We start from the raw sequence: 13,503 nt of genomic DNA, 5'->3' as shown, positions 1-13,503 counted from the left end.
TTTTTAAATGATAAAAAGTATAATGTGTGTTGGCTGGCGTGTTTTTTCATAAATGGGCATAAAAAAATGTTGGTAAGAATATACACAACAGCATCTATCGCTCCATACGACAGAAGAATGGGGAACTTAGATGTGTGTGGCCCATGTTATACGGTGTTATACATCATATCAGAGAACTGGTTTTGCACCACCAGTCTTTTCTATGCATTATTTTTGTTCTGTATACCTTCAGCCTTAGAAATTCGGCTGCCCTCAGTGTCATGTAAGCCCAGTCAAGGTTATGAAGATTCCTTGACTTGAGAGAAAGCAGAGAAGCTGTGGATAATGCGGCAGAGCTCCACGCTGGGTTTTATTTAAGTTTGTTACATGATAACATTTCCCAGTAAACCTCCCACTGTGTGACTGAGCCATAGAAGAGTGACTCCTCATCTGCTGCGCTGCTATCGCTTCTCCCCTGCACCTTCGCATTTCTGGAGATGTAAAGCTCTTACTAGATAAGCTGTGTCCGCTGATATCTCCTGGAGCTGTAGCATTGCCTAATGAAGACTCACAATGAGCACTTTCTGCCACCACAGGCAGGTAAATTAAAGGGGTTGACAAGTGAGGCAGGAGACACTTTTAGCAAAAGTCCTGTCATTTGCCTGCAATTTTCGCTGCATTGATCAAGCCCAATTTAACCACATTACTTCCATCACTGATGCACATGATTCCCATCCAGCCGCTGTAGCCATTTATTAAGGTGCTCTGTAGATATAAGCGTTGAGTGCTCACTTGGAAGCCGTGAAGTGTGTCTTTTATCATTCTATGACATAACATGCCTTTGTTTTCTTTCTCTATACGTGTGGCATTGCCTGGGGGGGGGGGGGGGGAGTGCACCACCGCCTTTTAACTTCATCTATTCTTTTCCAACTGCTGGAGGTCAGTACCCGGTTTCTCTGTGGGATGACACAAGGCACCCCTCCCCCTCACAGAAAGAAAAGGCAACATCATTCTCAGTGTCTCCATCAGAGTTAATAAAGTCATACTCCTTATTGTATATCTATATTTATGCATCTATAGAATATTCTAGCGCCATCATATTCTGCAGTGTATTACAGATAATGGGGGACATATTCAGAAAAAAGAAAGACATCATAGAGCAAAAACATGGTCAGATGAAAGAATGGGAACTGTTCTCAAGAGCTTACAATCTATGGGGAGCATTTCTCATGGCTTGTATGCCAGTTTTCTGGTGGTTAAGCCATTAAAAAAGTCAAGAAATTATTATTTATCCCCCTATGCCACCTCCAAACCAAGGGAGAGGTGAGGGTTACACCTGGTGCATTAACTTTAGCATGAACCACTTTACTTGCATAGATTATAGTGTATCCTATGCCAGACAGGACCTGATGTAGAATTAATCCAGGCACCTCTTAGTATATTCTGCACAATGCGCATGGAAGGGGAACATCATATTGTGTGCTGTTGATAAATAACCGCCACCCACCCCCAAATTAATCTATAGCAGAACAGAGTCATTTTAATATTTTGTAATTGGGTTAAATTTACCTGCAGTCCTATGAAAACTATTTGAACAGCAATTTCCAAGCCATTTGGACCCTGCCTCCTTATTGGACTAGGGTTTCATACTTAAAATATGATTACAGTATGGGACAGTAGTCTGGTGAGGAGGCAGTGACTCACAGAAACAGAAATGACTGGTGCTGTGAATCCAGGTCTGGAAAATATGACCCACCTATAGGCTCTACTTTGAGTAAATATGCTTGTGTGAAGTTATCCTTATAATGAGGATCAGTGCTATAGGGCACAAGTGCAAACCACTGAACTACCATAACATTATGATCATTAAAGTACATCATGTAGTACTTATAGATGTTTAGTAATATGCTTCATTTCTTATACATTTACTTTACATATATTGACTCTCGATGTTTTTGTTACACAAGGTACCACTAGATATATACAATGAATTCATTTTCATGTGTATGTTTGGCGATCGTTCACTTGGAATGAGTTTCCCTCAATGGGACCCCATCCTAAAATAAGCATCCTGGAATTCTAGTGGTGGGGAACTTCTTATTCCCTAGTGTACAGTCTCACACATGTGCCTTGTTGGCTTCCATGGAAACTCACTTTTCACTCATCTAAATCTACTAGTCATAGTTGAAATCGCAGACATTAGGCTCTGTTCACATGTTAGGGAGCACTGCAGACATATACCTATATAATGGCAGATATTTTTCCCTCTGACTCTTATTTGTAGACCTTTAGTCAAACAATATTACAGGATTATTTTATGTTAATTACGGATTAAAAATTGGATACCGATGAACTGTATGGTAAAGAGGGCTAGTGATAGTCTATGGCAGTGATGGCGAACCTTTTATCAGCCGAGTGCCCAAACTGCAACCCAAAACCCCCTTACTTATCGCGAGGTGCCAACCAGAAATTAAAGCAGTAATTTATTGCTCCCTGTTCAACAACTTTCAATCAAATTGGCCTCCTGAGGACAGCAACATAGTAGAAAGATGGAAAATTTTCATTATTTTAGCTTCTTTCCAGTGTCCCTCTGTACACAGAGAATCATAGGGCCAGCAGGAGGTCTACTCATTCTCCCTCTTCCTACAGTCCCTAGTAACAAAGTTAGTATCAAAATAGGACTGGAAGAAGCATATTTTAAGTTGCTTGGAACTGCAGGAAGATTATTTGAGTCCTGTCTGGTGTGCTGGGGTGATGAAAGTGCCCACAGAAAGAGCTCCGAGTGCTACCTCTGGCACCCGTGCCATAGGTTCACCACCACTGGTCTATAGGAAGATGTGTATCCACTGCAAATGTTATCTTATTAGCCAGAAAAAAGTTTAGAATGATCACAACTACTTCTGGTAAAAATCAGTCAGTTGGATCCGTTAAGAGCTTATTGACAATTAGGTTTCACATAAAATAAAAGATAAAAAATATACTGACCTCTCCAAATGCCTCCATTCCCAAGGGGTTTCCGGCTCTTATTTATTGTGCATTCACATGTGAATAAACAGCATGTGACCATTGGGGTTGGGGATTGGATGAGTTATAAACTGCACAATGACTGTGACATCATCACTTCTGACTCGATTGGACTGGAGCACTAGTGCTGGAACTGGGTACCTAAAGATATTAGGTTTCTAATATTTTTAACCAAAAATCGCCCCCTCCTGGTTTTTAGAGATGATGGAATGTGATGCATCAGGTTTGCCAATTCCAGTTCTCTGTTCCTATGATGGAACTGAAAACCGGAATTGACATTACAGATGTTGACCTAGGTGTAGCCACTTCTTCATCACTCATCAGAATCTGGCATCACCTAGTGAGGGTGTTTAATATGTGCTCTTCAGGAACATCATAAAGGTCAATGCACAGGCTCTTTTCAATTTTCCAAAGTCCTGAGTCTTGTATTTGGTATTGGTGAAGGAGTTGTCAAACATATGAATGATAATCATCTCTCCCAATGAGAATTTATAGGTTATGTCACCTATAGATGGTAAAATAAATCAAACCTGGCTCCATGATGTTGCATACTGCAAGAGAGACGCGCAAATTAAAACCAGAGGCAGCTGTGAGTGTCTGACGTATAATGTTCCGACAGTAGTCAGTGGGTTGAGCTATCGCTGTATGATATGTATAGTATAACTTATATATATAGGTCTTAGTAGTACTTGTACTATATGGAGATATTCAGAGTGATAGGATATGATTCATGCCCTCTCCAAGCTGTCCACCCTGGTTAGAAATCATTCTTAGGTTGAAGCCACAAGATGTGAACATTCTGCAGAGTTTGCACCAGGGATATTCTGCAGAGTATTCCTCTGTAAGCTGTTAAGGCTACAACCACCAAAAGTTGGGTGGATTTTGCCATACAATGTTTATCTATAGGCTTTCATATCTATATGCTGCGGTATATCCATATATAATACAGTTTAGTGGTGCAAGAGTAATGTGTAACCTTCTTATTGTGACCTCTATCTCAGAGTCTGGCAGAAATTACAGATAATAGTGTAGCTGAACTATTTTGGCAGGTAAAATGATTAACACCATAACAGAAATTGAATGTCGCCCATCAGGAATTAACTGTGTCCATTATATGACAGAACTGTCTCATCTGGCTTTCTGCTCCTAAAATGGAACAAAAAAATGTAAAGTCCCGATGAAGATGTGCGCTCAGCCTAAGAAGGTCACTAAGCCCAATAATAGCTGTATCTCTCTGGATTTGTAAATTCTATGACTTCCAGGGATAAATTTAGGATTTATTTATATATGATAGAAAGATATCTGATATACTTTATGGCTACATAGTTTGATACATAATGTAGATAGACTGATAAAGTTCTATACAATAGATAGATAGATAGATAGATAGATAGATAGATAGATAGATAGATAGATAGATAGATAGATAGTAAATATAAGCTGGATAAATAGGTGGATGTAAGATGATAGATAGATAGATAGATAGATAGATAGATAGATAGATAGATAGATAGATAGATAGATAGATAGATATGTTAGACAGGTTTAGATGATAGATCTATGTGTGTATGATAGAAATTTAGATCTATTTATGATAGTGGATAGTTATATACTGAAGACAGAATGACAGAACTGTATATTTTAGTTGCCCATAGTCTACATCTAGGGCTAGGGGAGCAGATGCCCCGTGCTTGCTCATCCAGCAGTGGAGCCTCAGCAAGCAGCGATCCTAGATCCTGGCGATCCATAGCAGATGCGGGAGCCTGGTAATAAGAAGTGTGCTGCATATGACTGATACAAAGGCTGGATGTAAAGTTTTCCTCCAGCAGTAATTTGTCCCCCCTTTGTTCCGGCACGTTCAGTAAAGTGAATGCAGGGGGAGGAGCCCCCCTTTTCTTCTTGCCTCCCCCCCAGCACATTCTCCTGCTACTAATGTGACTTCACTGTCCTTTGATTTGGGAAGGAGCTGATTGGCTGGAAGGGATTGAGCACATGCAGAGCAGGAGCTTTGTCTGAGTTGGAGTGAAGTTGTACAGATTTTAGGCTGGAGTCAGCAGTCAGGGGTGTTTAGTCTGCTGCAGAGCAGAGAGGAGACTGCAGATTCAGCAACCCCCTGCAATCCATGGATACAATGCTGGACGTGGCCGCCATCCTGATGTGATGGGGAGCTAGTGCTGCTCATGCAGATCACATCTCAGCTCCACAGCCTCGGATTTATGTGGAAACTTTGTGCACTCCCCAGCATCTGCTAGCCCGGACCGCAGCAGCCGGCAGCCCCCGCTCCCCCGCAGCCGGCCGGCGCCTCCAGGCTGACTGCTGCTACACAAGTTCAATCGTCTGCTGGGAATGGATCGCTGCTGGGACTCAAGGATCGGTAGGAAAATGAACTGTGTCTTATTTTGTGCATTGTCTGTGGTCATCATCATGACGCCTTATGTCACCCTGGGCAAGAATCTAAAGTACAGTATATACGAGGAGCAGATGGTGGGCTCGGTGGTCGCCAGGCTAGCCGACGATGTGGCTGATGTCTTGTCCAAGTTGCCTAACCCTTCCTCGGTGCGCTTCAAAGCCATGCAGCAGGGGAAGACTCCTCTGCTCCTGGTCAAGGAGGACAACGGGGAGATCAGCATCGGGGCTAAGATCGACCGGGAGCAGCTGTGCCAGAAGAACTTGAACTGCTCCATAGAGTTTGATGTGATCACCCTGCCCACCCAGCATCTGCAGCTCTTCCATGTGGAGGTGGAGGTGCTGGATATCAATGACAATGCCCCCCACTTCTCCAGAGCCCTCATCCCCATCGAGATATCTGAGAGTGCGGCGGTGGGCACCAGGATCCCCCTAGATAGCGCCTTTGATCCCGATGTCGGAGAAAATTCCCTCCACACTTACTCACTCTCCGAGAATGAATATTTCAAGATCGAGGTAAAGACCAGGACCGATGGCGCCAAATATGCAGAACTTATTGTAGTCAGGGAGCTGGACAGGGAGCAGCAGTCCAGCTATGAGCTGCAACTCACTGCCTCAGATATGGGGGTCCCCCAGAGATATGGCTCAGCAATCCTCAAAATCACCATCTCTGACTCCAATGACAACAGCCCAGCCTTTGAGAAGAAATCTTATGTTATCAAGCTACCTGAAAATGCTCCAGTTGGCACCTTACTTATTGACCTCAATGCTACAGACCCCGATGAGGGGGCAAACGGAAAAGTGGTGTACTCCTTCAACAGCAATGTTTCTCCCAAAATTACTGAAACTTTCCGAATGGATCCAGAAAAAGGTCAGCTGACACTTATCAAGCCAGTGGACTATGAGACCACAAAGTCTTACGAGATTGATGTCCAGGCCCAGGATATGGGACCCAATTCTATCCCAGGTCACTGCAAGATAATCATAAATGTGATGGATGTGAATGATAATAAACCGGAAATCAATATAAATCTCATGTCTTCTGGTAAAGAGATTGCTTATATTTCGGAAAGTGCACCTCTGGATACATTTGTGGCCTTGGTGAGGGTGCAAGATAAAGATTCAGGACTGAATGGAGAAATTGTTTGTAAACTTCATGGGCATGGACAATTTAAGCTACAAAAAACCTACGAAAACAATTATTTAATATTGACCAACGTCACACTTGATAGAGAAAAGAGGTCTGAGTATAGCTTGACTGTAATAGCCGAGGACAGGGGGCTGCCAAGTCTCTCTACAGTCAAGCACTTTGCAGTACAGATAAGTGATGAGAATGACAACCCACCGCGGTTCCAGACCAACAGATACGAGATTGTTATCATGGAAAACAATTTACTTGGCGCACATATTACATCTGTTAGGGCAACTGATCCAGATCAAGCTGAAAATGGGCAAGTGACATATATCATTCCTGAAAGCTTTATTCAAGGTGTTTCTATTACAAGCTACGTCACTATTGACCCTTCCAATGGAGCAATATATGCACTAAGGGCATTTGACCATGAAGAAGTCAATCAGATTGTCTTCACTGTCCAGGCCAGAGACAGTGGTGTGCCACAGTTGGTCACAAATGCTACAATGGTTCTCACAGTTGTAGATGAAAACGATAATTCTCCAGTAATTGTGGCTCCTGTTCTTCACAATAACACTGCAAAGATTGCCGTCCCCAGGGATGCCGAAAGTGGTTACTTAATTACCAAAATAAAGGCCATGGACAGAGACTCTGGCTTGAACTCTGAACTTACTTGTTCAATCATTGCAGGGAATGAATATGATATTTTCCTCATCGATTCCAGATCCTGTGAAATTTACACTAATATGAGTATGGAGACTTTTCCAATCCACGAATGGGACCTTCTAGTGATAGTTCAAGACAAAGGGACTCCACCACGTTCCACCAAAGCTCTTCTCAAATGTCATATCCTCGAAGCTTCTGATGCTGCTGGCAGTACAGAAGCCACATATGTTAACCAGGCCTCTATGGATGTCTCAATGATTATTATTATTTCCTTGGGAGCTATTTGTGCAGTTCTCTTAGTTATTATGGTGATTTTTGCTACAAGATGTAACCGAGAAAAGAAGGACAACAGATCTTACAACTGCAGGGTGGCAGAGTCAACTTACCAGCATCATCCAAAGAGGCCTTCAAGACAAATTCACAAAGGGGACATTACACTAGTTCCTACCATGAATGGGACTCTTCCTATCAGATCCCATCACAGGTCTTCTCCTTCACCATCCCCTACCTTGGAACGTGGCCAGATGAGCAGCAGGCAGAGTCATCATAGTCGCCAGTCACTCAACAGCCTTATGACAATTTCATCTAATCATGTTCCTGACACCTTCTCTTTGGAATTGACCCATGCTACGCCCGCTGTTGAGGTAAATGGGACCTCTTTTCTTTTATAAACATTATGAATAGGAGAAGATATGTCATTTTTTCTACTTTTTAATATAGATTTGAGAGTCTTAAAGTCTTTAGTTCCTTGAAGCCCAACCTCATTCAGCAGTACCATTTGTTCATCATACTATTGTGTAAAGCAGGAGATTTACTACATAAGCTGTCTATTGTCTAACCACCTAATGACTGTAATAATGTTTTTTTTTTCTTCATGTCTTTTGGCAGGTATCCCAACTGCTCTCCATGCTTCACCAAGGACAATACCAGCCAAGACCAAGCTTTCGAGGAAACAAATATTCTAGAAGCTACAGGTGAGATATTCAATATCAGGTTTAAATATCGATAGTTTTTTTTTTTCAAGTGATGAAATCATACTTACATGCTTTTTTATTTTGCAGATATGCCCTTCAAGACATGGACAAATTTAGTCTAAAAGACAGTGGTCGCGGAGACAGTGAAGCAGGAGACAGTGATTATGATCTGGGAAGAGATTCTCCAATTGACAGACTTCTGGGAGAAGGATTCAGTGAACTTTTCCTTACTGATGGGCATCGAATTCCTCCAGGTAGGCTTCGTCATGTCTCCTGTCTAACCTCTTTCATCTCTTCAGATTGATACAGAATGGATACAATGTAACAGCCACACATAACATGGAAAGGAACCTTTAAACTCTCCATTCTCTCCTGCCTGCTGCTGTCCGCTCTCAGCTACAGAGCACAGCTGCTAGAGATGAGACAGCCACAATATTGAGCATCTTGCCCAGAGCAAAAGCAGCTTCAGCTAAGCATTAGGTTTTATTCTCATGTGATTTTATTCTAAGGGTTTTGGCCAGAAGAGGTAACCTATCTTAGTTAGGGTTGATTAAAAAAAGAAAAAAAAAAACATAAAATGTATAATTTTTTATATAATTTTTCAGTATCAAAAACTTGTAACCCTTATGCCCATTTATGTAAGTTGCAACTTACCTTATTTAAAATAACATATACACTTAACCCCCCCAAAAAATATATACTATATATATATATATATATATATATATATATATATATATATATGCATATATATTGTATATATATTTTTAAAATATGTAAATATTAATATATATATATATATATATATATATATATCAATGAAGTGTGACCTTCTCCAGCTAGAGCATAGTAAATCTGCAATACATGTGACATATTAAACGTCAGTGGGGCGATTATCACTTATCATGTGATATCATTACTGTGATTATGGTGATGAAGAACACGTGTCGTCTTCCCTGGGGTGCAGACTCGCTGTGACTGTATGTAATATGCAGAACTCTTTATAAGCCATATTATCTAAGTAATGTAATTGTGGAAAGATCATAAGATGTCTCAGTGACGGGTTAGGAAATCAGCCTTTCCAAGTGTGTGAACAATCAATAGTGGTTCCTAAATCAGCAGCAGTGAGTCCTGTTTAGCAAATGTTCCAGTTCTCGGAGCAGAGGGTTTGGTTAGACCACGAGAGTCGTGTGATTACAGAAAACCTTTCTTTGTAGAGATGATTTTGCTGAGTGCTCGCCATCAGCAGCACTGTGCCCTCCCAAGGTCACCCTGCACAGGCACAATTCTGCCTTTCCAGCTCGCATTCTGTTTATGTACTAAACAATGGCCTTTTATTAGGCTAACAGCAGCCAGTGTAGCCCCACACAGGTTAGGTATCATAGAGGGGTGTTTACTAATCTATTTAAAAATGTCAGCTAAGTGCAAAGGGTTTCTGGAAGAACAATGACTTGGGGCCCTCCCCCCACAGATAGTGACAGCACTCCCTCCACACAGCCCCCAGCTCCTGCTGTCCCCTGTTGTAAGGGTCCTGCAGATGGAACCTATGTTCAATGTGGTCGTATGCTGTATTCCAGCCAGGCCATCTGTCCCCTTGTATTGTTTTCTCTTGCCTTTTCATCCTTCCCAATGCACTGCTTTAGTAATTTGACCACAATGTCTGTTAGTTTCATCCAAATACACCTGGGTTATTTTTTTTTTTGCCCATATAAATAGCACCAATTACTTATTTTCAGAACTTAACCCCTTACTGCCTGAACACTCAGCTCCTATATCCTCGCTGAGACTTGGACAGTAAGTGCTGCCGGATGACATAGGCAGCTGCATTTTAAAGGGCTAGAATAGTCATAAATGTAGAGAATGGGCAGGTTTAGGTTGCAAGTTAATACTACATTTGGTATTTATGATATTGTAACATGTCCTGTCAGGATAGAGATAGATATATGGTAGCCATTTATAAGGAAATGGCAAGGAATCTTTGGTATAGCTCATGTAAAATCAGTGTCTGAGAATATGTGGAATAATGTGAATAGAGCTTGTGATGATCACTATGGAGGAAACATAGTGGCAATTATTAGTATATCTTCATATTTATCATTATGATTATTGATTTGATATATTTATAGCACCACTTGCTTCATCTGTTATTTATCATGTTTTTATGTTCTCTCTCTTCCTACAGTGATGAGATACTGTACAGACGAATGTCGGGTTCTGGGACACTCAGATCAGTGCTGGATGCCACCTCTTCCATCTCCATCCGCAGACTACAGGAATAACATGTTCATCCCTGGTGAAGAAGTCCAACCTCTCCAACAGACACAGCCACAAAACCAGCAGCAGACACAACAGGCTCCTCTTCTTGAGGACGATGTGCTTCCCACTGATCCTAATGAGAAGAAAAAAAGTTTTTCTACATTTGGCAAAGAGTCTCAGGATGAGGAAGCAGCTGAGGCCTGTACATCTTCGCTCCTCACTGAAATGAGCAGTGTGTTCCAACGCTTGCTACCTCCATCTATGGACAACTATACTGAAAGTAGTGAAGCAGATCGCTCAAACTCTTTAGAGAGACGGAAAGGCCAAGCGCCTGCTAAGACAGTAAGTTACCCCCAAGGGGTTGCTGCATGGGCAGCAAATACACATTTTCAAAATCCCAACAATGTTGGTGGACCTTCATTAGGAAATCATTCCAGTGCACAGCCATCTTCTAAGTGGTTGCCAGCCATGGAGGAAATCCCAGAGAACTATGAAGAAGATGACTTTGATAATGTTCTCAATCATCTCAATGATGGGAAACATGAACTTATGGATGCTAGTGAACTTGTGGCTGAGATTAATAAACTGCTTCAAGACGTGAGGCAAAGTTAGATGACTTCACAACAGTCTTTTTCCATGTTTATGGAGTTTGGAAACAATCAGAAGAACCTATTGACATTTGGTTGCATTTATAAAAATGTGTCGGTGTATGTTAAATATTCAAATGCTGTATTTTCATATGTACACAAAACAAGTGTGACTATTGCTATCTGTATTTTAAAAATACATTTGTATCTTATATTTATGTGTAATTTAAAAATAAAGAAATTTTATTTTTGTATTTTGTATGGCATGTTTTACTGCATGAAACAAAGCAATCTAACAGGTTGTGGCAACAGGTCACTGTTTTGTGTTACCCTCCTGAGGATATACAACTTTAATATGCAAACCCCCTTCGATTAATACTTTTATATATTGACCAAACACTTGTAGAAATGATTTCCACTTGTTTTCATATTACACTTAAAATAAAAAAAATATTCTCACTATTCTTCCTTTTCTCATCTACTGTTGTTCTTTGTTGACATGCTATACCATACGTTTCTGTAGGTAAATAGTTATATCTATGGGCTTATTCAAAATAATGCAGGAATTTGCTGGGCCAATCACAGTAGTCCACAAATTGCTGTCCAAAAATTAATACATTTGATCAAACTGTATAAGCCCACTAGTCACTTTAGGCTGACCTCTGTCTATTGGGTGCCTAATCTATAGGGTGTAACACTACATGTGACCACCAACACCATCATACCCATGGGGGAAACAACCAACCAGCACAACAGCCCCCCTGCTGCTAGACTAGTCCTCCCCCCGGGCTCTGTGCCTCAGTATCCCACAGCACTACAGTAGTGGCAGCCACTATGCAGTACCATAACACAGGGACAGATCCTAAAAAGTCAACCTAACCATATGGTCCAAGACAAAGGACTGAGAGGTAGCAGGTGGACCCTTTATGCAGACTCCTGGTAGCTAAAAACACCTGGCCTAGTGGGTGAAGTGCTGGTAACACCAATCTACCCACTAGGCCAAGGTGATTTTAATTCCTATTGTTTAAATTCACAGGAGACTGCATAAAGTGACCTTCTACATTCAGTCAGTGTCTGAGACTTTATGGAATGGCAACTAATTGAGATCTCTACACACTTTGCTGCAGTTGCAGGGGTAAGGGTCCAGAGCCACGAGGGTTAAGCCTGATGGCAGGTTCTATTGGGTTGCTAGGTCCTTGCCCTTGTGGGTGCTGTGTAAAGGTTATGGTAGATGCCAAGTGATATCACCCTCATTAGTGTACAAACCCACTAGTATGAGGTCATTGTGCACAAGTTACTGGGCTTTTACAATTTAATCTAAGCAAATACTAAGAATTTTGAGTTTGGATTTATTAATGTGGTAAGGAAGGTCAAATCGCTCTACTTAGGATATTAGGGTGCACTGATAGGGAACCCATTCCAATGGTGTATTCGTGTAACATAGTGACAAAATATAATTTGGTAATATGTTACTGTTGGTAAAGTTGAGTTATAAATGTTTTAAATTAGTTAGCCAATCCAACCCTAATACAGATTTCTTTCAATTTGCTTTTAATTTTTATGTATATTCTTAACAACTTTGCAAAATGTGTAAAAGGATAACCTTTATAGCTCAAATAGAGCACCCAGTGTGTGCACAAGGGACAGAGGAAACATTGGGTGATTTACCGACATACAAGTTGTGATTAAGTCGCAATTCCCAATGACCGCTCTACTCTCTTCATAGGTTGGGCAGGGTGGGGGCAGTGCTGGTCTATGGAGTGGGCCAGTGCTGGGCTATAGCATGCACCAAGTTCAAACTGAGCCAGGTGCACTATGCACCCTGCAATTGCACCCACACCACTGGATATCTATTAGTAGGCCAGAGCTGATCCAGTGCATGATGCACTTGCGTATAATACACCTCCCCTCCATTGTCTAGCATTGTAAGATGATTTCACACTGGATATATTTGTTTTCAAAAAGCTGACAAACATTAAAACGGCTGTCCAGAGAATGATAAAAATTCTTCTTTCTCTCAAAAACAGCGCTTCTCCTGACAATAGGTGGTGCCTGGTATTTTCACTAAGCTGCATCCATCTCTGTACAACTGAACTGTAATACTTGCACAAACCATGGTCAGGAGTGGTTCTGTTTCTAGAAGAAAGCAGCCATGTATTATAATTTTCACAAAGACCCTTTAACTTACACTGGCTTTGATGTATCCAAACCCCCAAGAAGATTTGTGGGCTACAGAGGATTGTGTGCTACTCTAAGGGAATGTTCCCCCCGATTATTTTTGCTGATTCCAACATAAAAATAATTGGAAATCAGCGTGGAAGAGCTCCTCAAACTCATATATAATATGTCATTATTAAATATTTTGTGATTTTCATTAATATATATACTTGTCCACTAAGTTATATACTTAAACATTGCATTCACTGTTGTCATAAGAAATGTCATTGACGTCTTTTTTGGGATCAGTAACTAGTTATAT

The 13,503-nt window shown here is 41.1% G+C and overlaps 1 protein-coding gene across 1 annotated transcript; it reads left to right on the top strand.

Annotated features, from left to right (window-relative positions):
- Positions 1 to 4,775: 4,775 nt before the first annotated feature.
- PCDH18 (protocadherin 18) lies at positions 4,776 to 11,278 on the top strand. Its single transcript, XM_072119409.1, has 4 exons — positions 4,776 to 7,851; positions 8,096 to 8,181; positions 8,269 to 8,435; positions 10,364 to 11,278. The coding sequence occupies exons 1-4, from the start codon at positions 5,350 to 5,352 to the stop codon at positions 11,047 to 11,049; spliced, it is 3,441 nt and encodes a 1,146-aa protein (XP_071975510.1). The 5' UTR covers positions 4,776 to 5,349; the 3' UTR covers positions 11,050 to 11,278.
- Positions 11,279 to 13,503: the final 2,225 nt, after the last annotated feature.

The sequence above is a fragment of the Engystomops pustulosus genome, chromosome 1 (assembly GCF_040894005.1).
Source record: "Engystomops pustulosus chromosome 1, aEngPut4.maternal, whole genome shotgun sequence".
NCBI classification, from domain to species: Eukaryota; Metazoa; Chordata; class Amphibia; order Anura; family Leptodactylidae; genus Engystomops; species Engystomops pustulosus.
This window is presented reverse-complemented; position numbering and strand designations above follow the sequence as displayed.